General features: G+C 39.6%; 1 protein-coding gene across 3 annotated transcripts in view; it reads right to left on the bottom strand.

The window, feature by feature from the left end:
* Positions 1 to 14,928, bottom strand: part of RPS6KB1 (ribosomal protein S6 kinase B1) — a 31,241-nt gene extending 16,313 nt beyond the window's left edge. For all 3 annotated transcript variants that reach the window (XR_012648189.1, XM_075014046.1, XM_075014047.1), the window contains exons 1-10: positions 14,743 to 14,928; positions 10,539 to 10,588; positions 9,085 to 9,205; positions 8,682 to 8,750; positions 7,930 to 8,077; positions 7,367 to 7,424; positions 6,290 to 6,390; positions 2,223 to 2,313; positions 1,926 to 2,016; positions 1,216 to 1,323 (exon numbers count right to left, since the gene is read on the bottom strand). Coding sequence is in view for 2 of the 3 variants with exons in the window: in XM_075014046.1 (XP_074870147.1) it covers positions 1,216 to 1,323; positions 1,926 to 2,016; positions 2,223 to 2,313; positions 6,290 to 6,390; positions 7,367 to 7,424; positions 7,930 to 8,077; positions 8,682 to 8,750; positions 9,085 to 9,205; positions 10,539 to 10,588; positions 14,743 to 14,814 (909 nt within the window). In the remaining variant the exon portion in view is untranslated. The remainder of the gene's footprint in view (positions 1 to 1,215; positions 1,324 to 1,925; positions 2,017 to 2,222; positions 2,314 to 6,289; positions 6,391 to 7,366; positions 7,425 to 7,929; positions 8,078 to 8,681; positions 8,751 to 9,084; positions 9,206 to 10,538; positions 10,589 to 14,742) is intronic.
* Between the last annotated feature and the right edge of the window lie 270 nt (positions 14,929 to 15,198).

Below are 15,198 nucleotides of genomic sequence, written 5' to 3'. Positions count from 1 at the left end.
AACAATGTATTGAAATGATAAAACAGGTTTAAAACAGTATTTCTACCAAGACTCATTAATAGAAATATTTTACATCTGTGCTAAAATATTATTTGGACCAACCACTTAGTAGCTAGCATACAGTGAAATTACAAACATTAATATCTTCTCTATATAAATCCATGATATGCTCACATCTTGAACACTGCCTCACCTCAGAAAAGACGTCTTTGCAATGGAAAAGGTTCAGAAAAGGGCAATAAAAATGATTAGGGGCTTGGACAAGATGCCATATGAAGAAAGATTAGAAAGAAAGACTTTTCAGCTTGGAAGAGAAGAAACTGGGGGGAACATAATAGAGATCTATAAAATTATGACAGGTATGGAGAAAGTGAATAAGGAAAAGCTATTTACTTGTTCCCATAACATAAGAGCTGAAGGTCAGCAAAAGAAATACGTATCAAGTTTAAAACAAATAAAAGGAAGAATTTCTTCATGCAGAGCAGTCTCAACCTGCAGAACTCCTTGCCAGAGAATGTTCTGAAGACCAGGACTTTACCAGTGTTCAAAAAAAAAAAAACAAAAACAACACTTAGGTAAATTTGTGGAAGATTGGTCCATCAATGGCTGTTAGCCAAGATGGATAGGAATGGTGTCCTAAGCCTCCGTTTGTCAGAGGCTGGAAATGGGTTACGGGAAGAGATCACTTGATGATTACCTGTTCTGTTCACTTCCTCTTGGACACCTGGCATTGGCCATTGTCAGAAGAGAAGATAACTGAACCAGATGGACCTTTGGTCTGCCCCTGTATGGCCATTCTTATATTCTTCTGTTTTGTGTACTGTTCTGGCTATGGTTGTCCTAGGATACTAGAGACAAGGTGGGCTGAGTGTATCTTTTACAGGACCAAATTCTTTTGGAAAGAGAAGCTTTCTAGGTTACACAGAGCTGCTCTTCTGCGCAAGCTCAAAAACTTCTCTCTCGCACACAGTATTTTGTCCAATAATACATCTCACCTACCTTGTCTCTAAAAGCAACGTTAAGACACCTCACAAAACTTCAGAATTGTGTTTTCAAACAAAGCCTCAATTCTACCTCATGCAACTTAGCACTGAACTGAGCTCCATTAAAAAATTAAGTTGACTGAAATATAGTAGCATTGAGTCAGCTGGGAGAAAGCAGTACATCAATATTGATATGTTTCTAACACGTGCATATACAAGTCTTTAAAACTACCTTTTTAAGCAGATCTCTGGCTTCTTGCGTGAGGTAGGGAGGCAAGTTGAGTTTACATTTGAGAATCTTGTCAATGGTTTTCTTTCGGTTCTCCCCAGTAAATGGGGGCTGAAAAACATAACTGCAGTGTGAAGAAAACCACAACATGTGAAAAAATTCTAGCACAGTTGCTCTCTAACATTATTGCCCTGCAACCCCCCGCCCTCCTGACAACAAAAACTACCAGGTGAGCCCAGTGTCCTGTGTTACTCCAGAATAGTTAAAATTTTACATGAAAAATGGATTGCAGGCAGATCAGCATCACAGAACCTTATGCCACAGGGCGCCCAGTAACAAAATATTGCTACAGCTTCAGCTTTCTGCTTTTGGCCCCCTGAGAGTCCATTTCCATCCCTGCTGAAGTGACTCCATTAAAACAAACTCAACTAACATATCTGTTCAGCTCTCACTTGAATACATGGAAAAGGGCTAGTTTCAGCCGCTTGTGAAACAGGGATATAGTTGTTTCACATGCGACTTCCAAATATTTGCTTGGGCTATTACAGAACAGCACGAGACTAAAGATTTAAAAAAAGTTTAGCCATTTTAATTAGATTTCTCACCAGCAGTTGATATAAGTACACAGATCTATCTATGCCTAAAGGATTCAACTAACTTCAATGACAAGTCATGTAGAATAAAATGCATGTAGTTTTAAACTGTGCACCTACTGCTCCAGTCAGCATGTCATACATCAGTGCCCCCAAACTCCACCAGTCCACAGCACGATTATGCCCACTTCTCATCAAGATTTCAGGGGCCCTAAAATGAGAAAAATTAGAAATATGGAATTATTTTATTAAACACTCTGTGACTGCTCAGGTTTCAAGTTTTTAAACATAATCCACATTTATAATTTGAAAGTTCCATAATTAACTGAACATATTGAACCATCAGTTTAAAAAGGTAAAATTTAGCCATTACCCCCAGACCAGAGTAATACTTTTCTGTTTCATCATGCAGCTCACATGTATTCTATTGTTCCACAGAAAGTGTGTGTGACTGTTCCATCATGAATAGACTCTTTACATAGTCCGAAGTCTGTTAGTTTTACGTGACCTGAAATAAAAGAAAACATTTAATTCTAAAACAGCTCTGAATTTTGACAATGGAGTTACATGGATATCAGCAACTCAGCATAAATTTCTAAAATGGAGAGTGCAACCAGGTCTTCTCTCAAACAGAACTCTTTCCAGTAGTCCACTTTTATTGTTCTCAGACTGATAAACGACTTCAATCATTTTAAAAATTCTTCAGACTATAGTCTGTGAAGTTACAGATCTTTGTCATTCAGTGTCTGCATATTATGTATATATTATATTGGTAAGTCCATAGCTCAGAATTCTCATATGTAGCTACACACGACATCACAGTCCAAATCCTGATGTACAGTCGGCCACACTGAGGGCATGGGAAGCATGTATCTATGATGTTTGATGATGCAGCTCTGTGGCACCTTTTACATGTACCCTGAAGATAAGTTTGTCAGTCCCGCTCAGATTAGTCACATGCTTATCTTATCAGAAACTGCCAGTGATTCCTGCTGTGAGCCATTTGCTCAAAATCTTTGGGATTGACTTCAACCCAAAGGAGACGGCTTTTCAGACTCTCTGAAGCGCTGACACAGATGACCTATCCTTTTTTCTTTTCGCTATTTGGGAGATGGTGGGGTTTTCCATTCTCATGACATACCCAGGCCACCTAAATTGTGCTCTCATTAATATTTCCTAAATGCTGGTAGGGTTAATATTGGTCATTGTCCTGCCAGCAATTGCTCATTAGTGAGCAGAGGAAGCACATGTGATACTACTGTTGAAGCTGTTTCACATGATGTCTGTAAAGAGTTCACATCTCACAGAATCATAGAATGCTAGGACTGGAAGGGACCTTGAGAGGTCATCGAGTCCAGTCCCGTCCCCTCGTGGCAGGACCAAGTACTGTCTAGAACATCCCCGATAGACATTCATCTAACCTGTTCTTGAATATTTCCAGAGATGGCAATTCCACAATCTCCCTAGGCAATTTATTCCAGTGTTTGACCACCCTGACAGTTAGGAACTTTTTCCTAATGTCCAACCTAAACCTCCCTCGCTGCAGTTTAAGCCCATTGCTTCTTGTTCTATCCTCAGAGGCCAAGAAGAACAAGTCTTCTCCCTCCTTCTTAGGACACCCGTCTAGATACCTGAAAACAGCTATCATGTTCCTCTTAATCTTCTTTTCCAAACTAAACAAGCCCAATTCTTTCAGCCTTTCTTCATAGGTCATGTTCTCTAGACCTTTGATCATTCTTGTTGCTCTTTTCTGGACCCTTTCCAATTTCTCCACATCTTTCTTGAAATGTGGCGCCCAGAACTGGACACAGTACTCCAACTGAGGCCTAACCAGTGCAGAGTAGACTGGAAGAATGACTTCTTGTGTCTTGTTCACCGCACACCTGTTAATACATCCCAGAATCATGTTTGCTTTTTTTGCAACAGCATCACACTGTTGACTCATATTTAACTTGTGGTCCACTATAACACCTAGATCCCTTTCTGCCATACTCCTTCCTAGACAGTCACTTCCCATTCTCTATGCGTGAAACTGATCGTTCCTTCCTAAGTGGAGCACTTTGCACGTGTCTTTATTAAATTGCATCCTGTTTACTTCAGACAATTCCTCCAATTTGTCCAGATTATTTTGAATTTTGACCCTATCTTCCAAAGCAGTTGCAACCCCTCCTAGCTTGGTATCATCTGCAAACTTAATGAGCATACTTTCTATGCCAATATCTAAATCGTTGATGAAGATATTGAACAGAACCAGTCCCAATACAGACCCCTGCGGAACCCCACTTGTTATACCTTTCAAGCAGGACTGAGAACCATTAATAACTACTCCCTGAGTACAGTTATCCAACCAGTTTTGCACCCACCTTATAGAAGCCCCATCTAAGTTGTATTTCCCTAGTTTACTGAGAAGAATATCATGCAAGACCACATCAAATGCCTTACTAAACTCTAGGTATACCACATCCATGGCTTCTCCCTTATCCACAAGGCTCGTTATCCTATCAAAGAAAACTATCAGATCGGTTTGACATGATTTGCTCTTTGCAAATCCATGCTGGCTGTTCCTAATCAGCTTACCACCTTCCAACTGTTTGCAGATAATTTCCTTAATTACTTGTTCCGTTATCTTTCCCAGCACAGAAGTTAAACTGACTGGTCTGTAGCTTCCTGCATTGTTCTTATTCCCCTTTTTATAGATGGGCACTCTATTTGTCTTTTCCTAGTTTTCTGGAATCTCTCATATCTCCCATGATTTTCCAAAGATGATAGCTAATGGCACATCTCAGATCCATACAGGAGAGATGTTAGAACCCACTGCACTGTAGAGCTTCAATGTGATGGAGAGATGGACATTGCATTGGCTAAAAACGTTTATTCAAAGTCAGCCTCGCTGGCTTTAATTCTGGAGGAGATTTTCTTATCAAAGGAGCCATCACTTGAGATGGTACCACCCATATACTTGAACTGATCCACATTCTTCAATTGGGTGCATTGAATGAAGAGGGCTGGCACTAAGACATTGGAAAGAGGTGTTGGCTGGAACAAGGCCTTTTTTGTCCCAAGCCTGATGGTGAGGCCAAAGAGCTGGCATGCTTCAGAAAAAAAAAACCCAAAAAAAACCAACGATGACCTGAAGGTTGTCTTGCCTATGAACCATCAAGGTGCAGTCATCCGCAAACAGTGTCGCAATGAGAAATCTCTATGGTGTCTTGGTCTTAGAACTGAGTCTTTAAAAGACCCAAGAGACAGCTGTGGAGACAGTAGCGGATGTGTATAACCCAATTCAAGTCCCTTGTATGGCTGAGAACACACGTAAAGTCAAGTTGAACAGCACTGGAGCAAGTATACATCCTTGCTTCACTCCATTCAAGATACCAAATGCATCAGAAAAGTCACCACTGGCGAGTACTTGCACTGTCATGTAGTCATGGAAAAGTCAGATGATTTGTATCAATCATCTTGGACAGCCCAGTTTATGTAGAAAAGACCACAGACCACCACCACCCTCCGCCCCCGGTTGACTGTATCAATGTTTTGGTCAAACTGATGAAAACTGAATACAGATCCAGCAGAGAGGTGAAAAGCCACCAAGGGAATATCAAAGCCATGAAAAAATAATGTTTCTTCATGTTTTGTTTTCACTGCTTAAACCTGTAGAAACTCACAATGAACTAAAATGTTCATGTCTTATGCTTTGTGCATTCTACTAGTTAGCCTCCTGACTCTTTATAGGAGCTTATTCCCCTTCATACAGAACCAAGTTGTTGATTACTGGAACAATTTGTTTTAAATAAACAATGTAACTACAAAAGACTGCACTGCTACACAGATGATATCAAGTCACCTAGTCTTACACTCAAATCCAGATTTAGGAAACTAAAATCAGTGTTACAATTAATTTCAATTTTATAAACTTTCACTCTTCAGAAACACTAAGCACTAGTAAACATTCACACTCAGTAACCATCTTACTTGAAAGTAGTCTTTTAGCCCTTTAATGCCAGGGTTTGCTGGAACTAATCAACAGAGGCAGGCATCAATACATACAGAACTCTGGACTTTTTGCTATGATCAAGTGATAGGTTGTTTCTTTTAAAATAACTAGAACTTCAGTCTTAACAATTATTTGTAAACATGAAAATTACTCAGCAGGTTTGAATTCTGATACCATGGCTAGCTAACTGAGTAGCATGAGAATATCCCACTAGTGAACAGAAAAGTCTTCAATGGGTTTATTCTAAAAGTCGCATGCTCCTTCTTGACCAATTTCTTCTGCCATGTCCAGTACTAAAGTACTGAAACTGCTCCAATGAACTATATGCCATGATTAGAGCTTAGCCAATGGCAGCTACTTATTTGGGTGTAGCAGAAAAAAAGAACAACAGTAATAATAGTTTACTGAGGTAATTTTATATTGTACTTTGACCTGTAAGAAAGGATTTTGAGAAGATTATTGGCTACACAATTGTTTACTATATTTCCACCTTGATGATTAAGCATGATGTTTTCCGGCTTCAGATCTCGATAGATGATTCCTTTTTGATGTAAGTGCCCCAAAGCCATTGAGATCTCTGCCAAGTAAAAGCTGAAACAAAAAGGATTTGATATGATTAAACTCATTCAACCACAGTGTCATAAACCGTAAAACAAATGTAACCTGCTAGGACATACCAACAATTCCTTGAAAGTATCATTAGATGTGCATCATAGAATAAATTTGTAACAATTATGCTATTGAGGTTAATTTGCCAAAGAACACAGGGATGCATTCCAACAACCCAATTACACCATCAACATTAAGTTAATTTTCTTAACAGTTACTCTGTCTTGAACATTTTTGTTGTGATCTGAATTTGCCAGTCATTAAGTCTTACTCTAAAACTCTAAAGGAAAAGGAAAGCTATGCCCTGCGGTGGTGGTTGTAGCATAAAGCTGCAACCCAGCATGTACACCTAAGCTGTTCAAAAACACTCACAGAATATGTTGAGGGAAGGTGGAGCTATCATATTCCCTCTTGCATGCTGTGTAAAACTTAATCAAAAAGTGCACTTCATTATCCTGTCACGTGTGAAACGTAGCTACTGAAAAGACTCTCTAAGCATAATGATTTACATAAAATTTCAGTTCATGTGTGCTCAGAAGTGGGATAAATACGCTTCCAAAAGGGAACATCAGCAATCAAAACTACAAATGTTTACACACATAGTGCACCAAAAAAGCAAGGTTTTGAACATTTCTTTCATGCAAAAGGTTCCTATGAAAGGCAGGTGTAGGCTGCCATTTCCCACTAACTCAAGCACCATCCCTCTGCACACATGCCTTAAAAGTTACAACACAATGCAGACACACCTTCAATAGAGTGGACAGTGAAACCTTGCCATTCCACCACCAGCTGGTCAGAGATGCAACAATGTAAGACAGAATGGAACAGCCACCCCCCCCACCTCCAAATAAACTGCTTAGCTTATTAAAATACAGCTGTATGTTTTAAGTCATAAATTATTTAAGGTTCTCTCTCAAATTCTGCTTAGCCCCAAAAGTGCCAATGTTATTTCACATACCAGGCTGTGTCTTCCATAAAAATTCCCTCTCTCTCTAACTGCATAAATAGTTCTCCTCCTACAAAGGAAAAATAAGATGTGAGAAGAAAGAATCCATACTTCTTTACACTGCTATTAGACAGCTACCTTCAAAGGACAGATGATGGAATTACGCTCTGCAAAAGGCTATTTTAATCCACAGTTGTTAATGTGTGAAAAGTGCCGCGGCCCTGGCCCCTTCAGTTTTTGTTGGGGTCAGGAAAAAATGCCACAGCTCTGGACCCTCTCTCCTCCTGCCTCCCTGTCCCAGAGTTCAGGCTGGGGGACAGCAAAGCATCCCATCCCTCAGCAAGGAGCCCAACCTCCCACTTCCTTGATTTAAATACCCAAGCAATGATGGGTAAATTTACTAATGCTTAATATCAGTTTTGCTACGCTGTTCACAATTATGAAAACATGCAGAAAAATTTAAGTTAACTACTAGTGCTTACCAGGGATTTTATAAACATCAGTAAGAACTTTTCCGATTCTGGATTAAACAAGGTATACTGAAATGCTTCTGTGTGGCAAGACAATGAACTTACCACTGAGATACTCAAGGATGAGGTAGAGTTTTCCACCAGTCTGAAAGGCATAAATTAAATCTACAATGAAGGGATGCTTCACTTCTTCCAGGATATTACGCTCAGCTTTTGTGTGCGCTGTATCTTTTGCATTCCTTACGATCATTGCCTACAGAACACAGAAAAACAACATGAGAGCAAACAACATGGGATTCTTAAGAGACAGAATTCTACATACAGCTCTATATCCAATTTATAGAAATCTCTACATCCATGGGGTGCAATGCCCTAGCAACGAACTACATGTGGCTATTTGGCCAGGTGAACGTGGCTAATTGGCTTGAATAATAATGTATTTTCTGAATAATGTGGTTAGCTCACTATAGCAGTTCACAATAGCAACCACTGCTTCAGAACTGGTTAGACACAGTGGGGGGACCTACATTGTACACACAATTGTCACAAACATACTCTAAGTTAGCAACAAGATAAACAGTTGCATTTTTCTTGCACTGTTAAACATGAAATCACACATTTCAAAATTAACTAAAAAAAAAAAAAAAATCAATTTTCCAGAACCACATAAATGCTATAGAAAATGTGATAAATATATATTCTAATTGTAAATAGATGTAAAGATTAATTATAGTATATGAATGACAAATGTTCAAACTTGGTACATTAGAACAATTATTATATAGTAGCTACATTATAAAGGTGACAAAACCCCCTTTTTGGATTTGGAAAGCAGTCAAAAGTGAAGACCAAGTTACCTTTTTAAGAACTTTCATGGCAAAAATTTTTCCAGTATTTGCTCCTGTTACTTTTCGTACTTGAAAAACCTATGAAACAAAAGTAAAAAAAATTCCTTACCTGGTCACAATGGCAGGTAGTACACTAAGATATACTTTAAATTCTGCTATTGTCAGTGAGTGGCAAAGCTGCGCAGCTGATTAGTCACTAAATTCAAATGTTATCAAATGCATTTACATGAAAAAAATTAATTTGGTTTCATCTTGGACACTGGTCTGCATCAGCTCTACAGCCTCTGGAAAGGTTGAATGTTTTGGGAACAGAATGTAAGTGTTAGGATATATAACAGACAGCCAACGAAATATTCTTTAATTGCCTCCAAGACGACAGATAAATGAATTTTCCAAGATGAAGATGTCATACCTTTCCATAACCACCTTTGCCAAGTACACGTAGTAACTCAAAGCATTCTGGTCGGATCTTTTCTGGACCTCTGTTTACACTAGTTTCTGAAATCTCAATTTTTTCACAATGTTCCATGCCACTGAATACAGACAAAACAGTTTATTACACGATTAACTCAAGTTAAATTAAAAATAAAAAAACCACACAAATTTATCTTTAGAAAGTGCACTATATGCAATGGCACAACGGACAGTCTACTTACAAGATGCCCAGATTTGTAACACCAGGAATTCTATTAACATGTACCTATACTGATGACTGGCAACTTGCATAATACAGAAATTCAGGAAGTGTCTAGGATTCACAGTGTCATGCATTTACTGAAACGACATTTATAAAAGTATACATGTTCTGAAGACAGGCAGGCACTCTTGGCAATTCAGTTAACTGAGGAGCACTGTTGCTACCCTTAAGATAAACAATAGATTTATAAATTTTATTAGCAGTTAGGGGACTCCCAGATGTGATTTGTAGGGTCATATTTACATGGAAGTCTTACTACTTTGCAAAAATGCCTGCAACACTGTAATCTTAAACTAAAATATAAGTCAGTCTTGCCAAAGTAGAGAACTAACCAAATACTTAATGTTTCTAAGTTACATTTGCAAAGCTGTACCATATGTCAGTAACGCAGCTTGGTCTTATCCATGCTGACAACTGGAACTGTGTTTTAGCTATGTCGCTACCGTATTCTCATTGAGTTTTCCAACATGATGCATTTTTGGACTTGGCCCCTCAGCAACCAAGTCAGTTTTAATAAGACGTCTAAACTACCTCGCAGCTTTTAAGACTTGCTACCACTGATTTGCTTGGTAAACTTGCCAGTATCAGAATTTCTCCATCGTTTTCAGGACTTTCTATAAAATGTAGATAAAATATACTACTTCACAGGGGCTGCAAAATTTCATACAATGAAATTGTTCAAACCAAATAAATTTTTAAACTGTTCCCCTCAGGTAATAAGCAATAGCAAAATATAATCACATTTTTAACAGTGTTTTGGTTTTTCTGTTAAAAAAACTAGGCTTGACTCATACTAGTCAGAAAACCCTGATATAGCACCTTTTGGGAAAAGCCATGTTTGAATGCATATTCAGGAACTTAAGGTACATAAAGTCCTTTGTGATCTCTGGATTAACTAGGTTTTATAAAAGTGCACTATATTATTAACACTTAATATAGCTGAATAAGCCTCATTACAAATAATATTCAAATAAAGTAAAAATGTAGGGACAAGTAAAATACATAATGTAAGATACCAGCACACTGTTGCCAATTTTTCCCCGGAATTCTTTTGTTACAAGATATACCTATTAAACTTGAATTAATATAATGACTCGACTATCATATTATGGAAAAATTATTTGTAGTTAACATGAATAATATAGAAATGTCTTCTAATAGAAGCTTACATTTCATATTGGCCAACTCCTCCGTGGTCCATGCTTTCACTTAACTGACCCTGGATGAGAGGGGGGAGAATGTTTAAAAAAATTACTACAATAACCATAAACAAAAAGTGGGCAGAGAAGAGTGTTTTATTTAAAAGAAAAACATGTCACAGTTTTACTGACTTAGCTCTAAAATCTGTCCAAGAAGTTATATGCAATATATTAATATAGGTTTTCACAAAGCATTGACAACATTCCGCAGGAAAGCTGCAAAATTCCCAAGGATCGCACAACAGCCAGGGGAGACTCTACATTTTAGCTAATTGCAGTTATCTGATTAGGTTTGTTCTTACAGTAATGAATCCAGCTCCAGAAAAATATTGTAAATATGCAGTGGTGCTGTAATTTTTTACTTTTACACTTGGGTTCACATGAGAATTTTGGTGAATGAGACTTAAACGTATAATTAGTGCTATACTGCACAAAAGTTTCTTCTAAAGGACTTTATGTTGAACCAGATTAGTATTATCTGTTTCCAATCCCCTTAGTTAATTGTGACATTCCTAAAAAATTAGGGAAAGGAAGCCATACAAAGATCTGACAGCTGCAGTATTCATTTTTGTACTGTAAAATATTCAAGCAGCAAGGCCTACTTAATTCACAATATTGTGAATCCTTCAATACTAGGTTTCCACTGTGATTCTAAATTTATTAGCTTACTTTGCACAAGCCACAACTTTTCATACATTCTGAGGTTTGCAAGACACTTTTTACCCATTAGTACAGTAGAAATCCATTTATCCAAGCTGACAGAAGTGGGGCTCCTGCTGTCAGCCCTGTGCATTGAAGACTGTAACATAAAATTGCACCAAAAAGTTTGGTTATCAAAAGAAAAATTAGCATATAACATAATAGTTGAGTATTAGTGTTGTTCCAGCAAGTTGCTTCTTAAATGAATAGGTATTCTCTGACTTTCGAAGAGTACTGCAACTAATAACAGTCCATTATTAATTTTTTAAGTCTTGTCTGCAACTCAACCACAATTATTTAATAATCATCCTGTGATTCAAGTAGAGCATCATCAATAAGGGTAATAAAAGTCAGATCAATATAAGCCTTCTATAGTTCCAAACCAGGTGATCATTAGAGAATACAAGGGAACAAAGAGAAGTTGGTTGTTTGTATTTGGGGAGGGGAGAATGGGGGAAAGAATGTAGTTTTCCAGGGTCCGACCTACAAAAAAAAGACACTGACAAACAGAGTCCCATATCTAAAATACAAGTTCAAACCCGGCTCAGGTTAGGAAAGTTATCTGAGAGATATTTTGAAATGTATGTGAAGAGTTTAGTTCAGTGAACAGATGTCCACTGTATGAACCAAGACACTACAATTTGCCTCCCTGCTGGAAACACAGCAGAGACTGCAAGGATTGACAAAACATGCAAAATGATCCTCTGTTTCTCCTCTAGAGGAGTTCTCTTCAAAGCAGGGCTTGAAAACTCATGGTTTATTCTGTGGCTAGCAGGCTTTCCGAAAGGTCTTGGTTTTGTAAACACAGGCTTTTATTGTTCATGTCTCATTTTCACCAGCATTAAACTTGTTTTGTTTTTTTAATTCTGTTTCATGTTTTTCATCCAAGAAGCTATGGGTCTTCCTTCTTGCCATCTCAGGCTACAAACCATTTGAAGATTAGTGGTACTTTAGATGGACAGTCTCATTCTGGTTTGCATTTACTGTAATTTCACTTTTTCAAAATAAGAGAAATATTAAAGCTGTTATGTTTAATAAAACTCTGTAGAAACCAAGAACAGTGGTTTAATTGCACACTCCCTAGTTAGAAGAAGGCTTATGGCAATTTCATTTCCTAACCCAGCATTATCTGTCCGCACACCTGTTACAGTACTTGTTCTTGTTGCAGCTAGGATAGCTTTTTGGAGTGAAAACTTTCTAGGCTGCAGGATTACCTAGTCTAATGTAGCCCACATCCAATTCACAGTTAGTTATCTGTCTGTTCCTCACAGTTACATACTATGCCACCTAGCGGTACCTTTTGGTAAAGCTCATGCTTGCCTATTGATCCTTCTCACTCATTTTATATCCTCTTGCATTTTACTCATTAGCTCTATGTTATACTAATTCTACTCTTATTAACTGCCCCATCCCATCTTACCAGCATTGAGAACAAGAGTAGTCATGAGCTGAATTTGATTGTCCCAAAGAACTACTAGTTTGCTCATCCTGCCCAAAAGCCAAGCTTGGTGGTTGATGGGTATTAACACTCATGGAAGTAATGATGCAAATATACCCACATTTATGGGAGAACACAGTTATAATAGTTGATGAACTAGGATTCTCTGACTCTCAGCCCCCAGGATTAAACTCTTGGGAATTCTAGGACTTCAATTTGCTCACACCCATGGGCCATGAGAGATCATTAGCCTTGAAGGTGTGAAGTGTGGGACATTTGTAGACTGGTATATTTTGGTTATGGAAAGAAATAGTGAGAGAGACATCAGACACCAATGGGTGCTGAACCCACGGTTGATAATTTTTTTTTTTTGGTTTAAAAAAAAGCCCTGAGAACAGCATCATTAAAGTGAGAAATTATATTGGCTACCATGAGCCACCAGAAAAATGTCTTTACTGTTTTTAAATTATTTACACTAACAGACAAGTAATTGTGTAAAAATACTGTAAGCAACCACTGGTTTCTGACTGTAGTGGTAGTATGATGGAGATGTAAGCTCAACTTTAGACTGGCAAGGTAATAGCGGTTTGACTTAACGTGGGGCTCTCGGTTTTATTTTGGAGAAGCTGTAGTAATCATCTCTTTTCTGTACCCGTTAAGTTCAACTTCTTGCAGTTCAACACCCGTGCACTTTAGAAAGGTGTGACAAGTCCCTGGGAAAAAGCAGCTTGACCTCAGTACTGCTAAATACTAGCTTAATCCCACTTTAAACCAGAAAATTATTACATTTGTGTCCAGCAACAAGCACATCAAGAAATCTTGTCAAACTCCAGATACAGTCATGCAAAACCGAGGAGCAGTCTCTGCCTATCCACTATGTCAAAGATGGTGTTCTGAAATGAGCCATGAAATTTATAACAAAATACTGAAGCAAAATATATATGTACATTCCAGTATTCTAATATTATTTAGCTTACAATCACTGCAGTTTTATTTTTCATTTGTAGAACTCCAACAATCTATGGACTATACTACTTAATATAACCACAGTTTGAATATGTTATTAATACTAAGTGTAACATGGTATGCATTTAACAAAACAGTTGTCAGAAGTAAAAAATTCCTTAAGTTAGGACTACTTTTTCCCAGTGTAGTAAAAATCACCTCTGGTAAATACCATGCCGTCTCTTGAGTATAAATCTTAGCACAGAAGCAAAGACTATAGATTTTTCAATATAGATTAGCATTTATGGGCTGATCTAATGTGTGGGACACTTACTTCAAACTAAGTCACTCGAGGTATTTTAAAAATATTTACTAAGAAATGCAAAACAACCTGCACATTTATACATAAAAGCACCCAAATTTAGTATGTCATTTAATCACTGGCAATTCTCAGTTCAACGAATCTATTCTTAGAAAAAGAAATCATGGCCAGGGAGTTTCTTAAGCTTTGATCACATTCAGGTGCATTATCTTTAATACAAATTTTGAGTTTTACCCTATTGGCAAATGTTGTAAGGACAAATACCAAGCAAGACGCCTCCTGGAATAAATGTCCCGCAACAGCAGTGGGCACGTCTCAGTAGTCCCCTTAAAAGCTGGCAAGGGAGGAAACCCCCAAATATGAAAGGAGCACGTTAGCTGAGGGGGGCACCTCGCCAAGCCACTGCCCCGGCAGGAGTTGCCATGCGCTAACGTCGGGTGAGCCGTCACCTGCCAGCCCCTGCGGCTGCACCCCCGGAGCGGTGTCCCCCGCGATAGGGGTGCAGCACCGGACACACAAGCAACTAAGACAGGCAGGACGCCTCGCTCCGTCGACAGGCCGCCTCTCCTCTCCCCGCACTAAGCCGCCCCTTCTCACCCTCCTCAGCACACCCTGCCCCTCACTGCTACGGACCCTTCCTCCAGGCCGTCTCCAGACGGGGGCTCCACCTCGGCTCCCCGCCGCTCATCGGACTGGGCCAGGTCCCCCCCACAACCGAGCGAGGCCGTCTCCCTCTCAGCCCCTCGCCGGCTCGGGCTCCCGCCTCTCACCCCCTCCTCCAGCTCCTCGTCCGAACCCGCGTCTTCGGGCTGGTCCAGGTCGATGTCGAACACGCCCGCCATGGCCTGGCTACGAGCAGCGCCTCCGCCGCCCCCGCCTCGCTGTGCTGAGTCCGCGGGGCCTGGGCCGCCTCATGGGCCCACAGCCCCTAACGCCGCGACAGCCGCCATCGCCGGCTGCCAGGCTTCAGCGCGGCTGCGCCCCCACCAGGACCTCCCCTAAGGCGCAGGCGCACGACCCAAATCGGTGACCGCAAAGGACCACATGGAACATGCGCAGAACGCACCCTGGGGATGAGACCTCAGGCACGACTCCTGGTGAGCATGCGTAAAAGTCACTCGCCGGGGCTATGTACGGGAACTGAGCATGCGCACGCTGCAGAGTGAAGCCGCTCAGCTCTCAGCATGCGTATAGGGTTCACTGAAGCCGCCAAGACTGAGGGCCTG

The sequence above is a fragment of the Carettochelys insculpta genome, chromosome 19, assembly GCF_033958435.1.
Source record: "Carettochelys insculpta isolate YL-2023 chromosome 19, ASM3395843v1, whole genome shotgun sequence".
NCBI classification, from domain to species: Eukaryota; Metazoa; Chordata; order Testudines; family Carettochelyidae; genus Carettochelys; species Carettochelys insculpta.
This window is presented reverse-complemented; position numbering and strand designations above follow the sequence as displayed.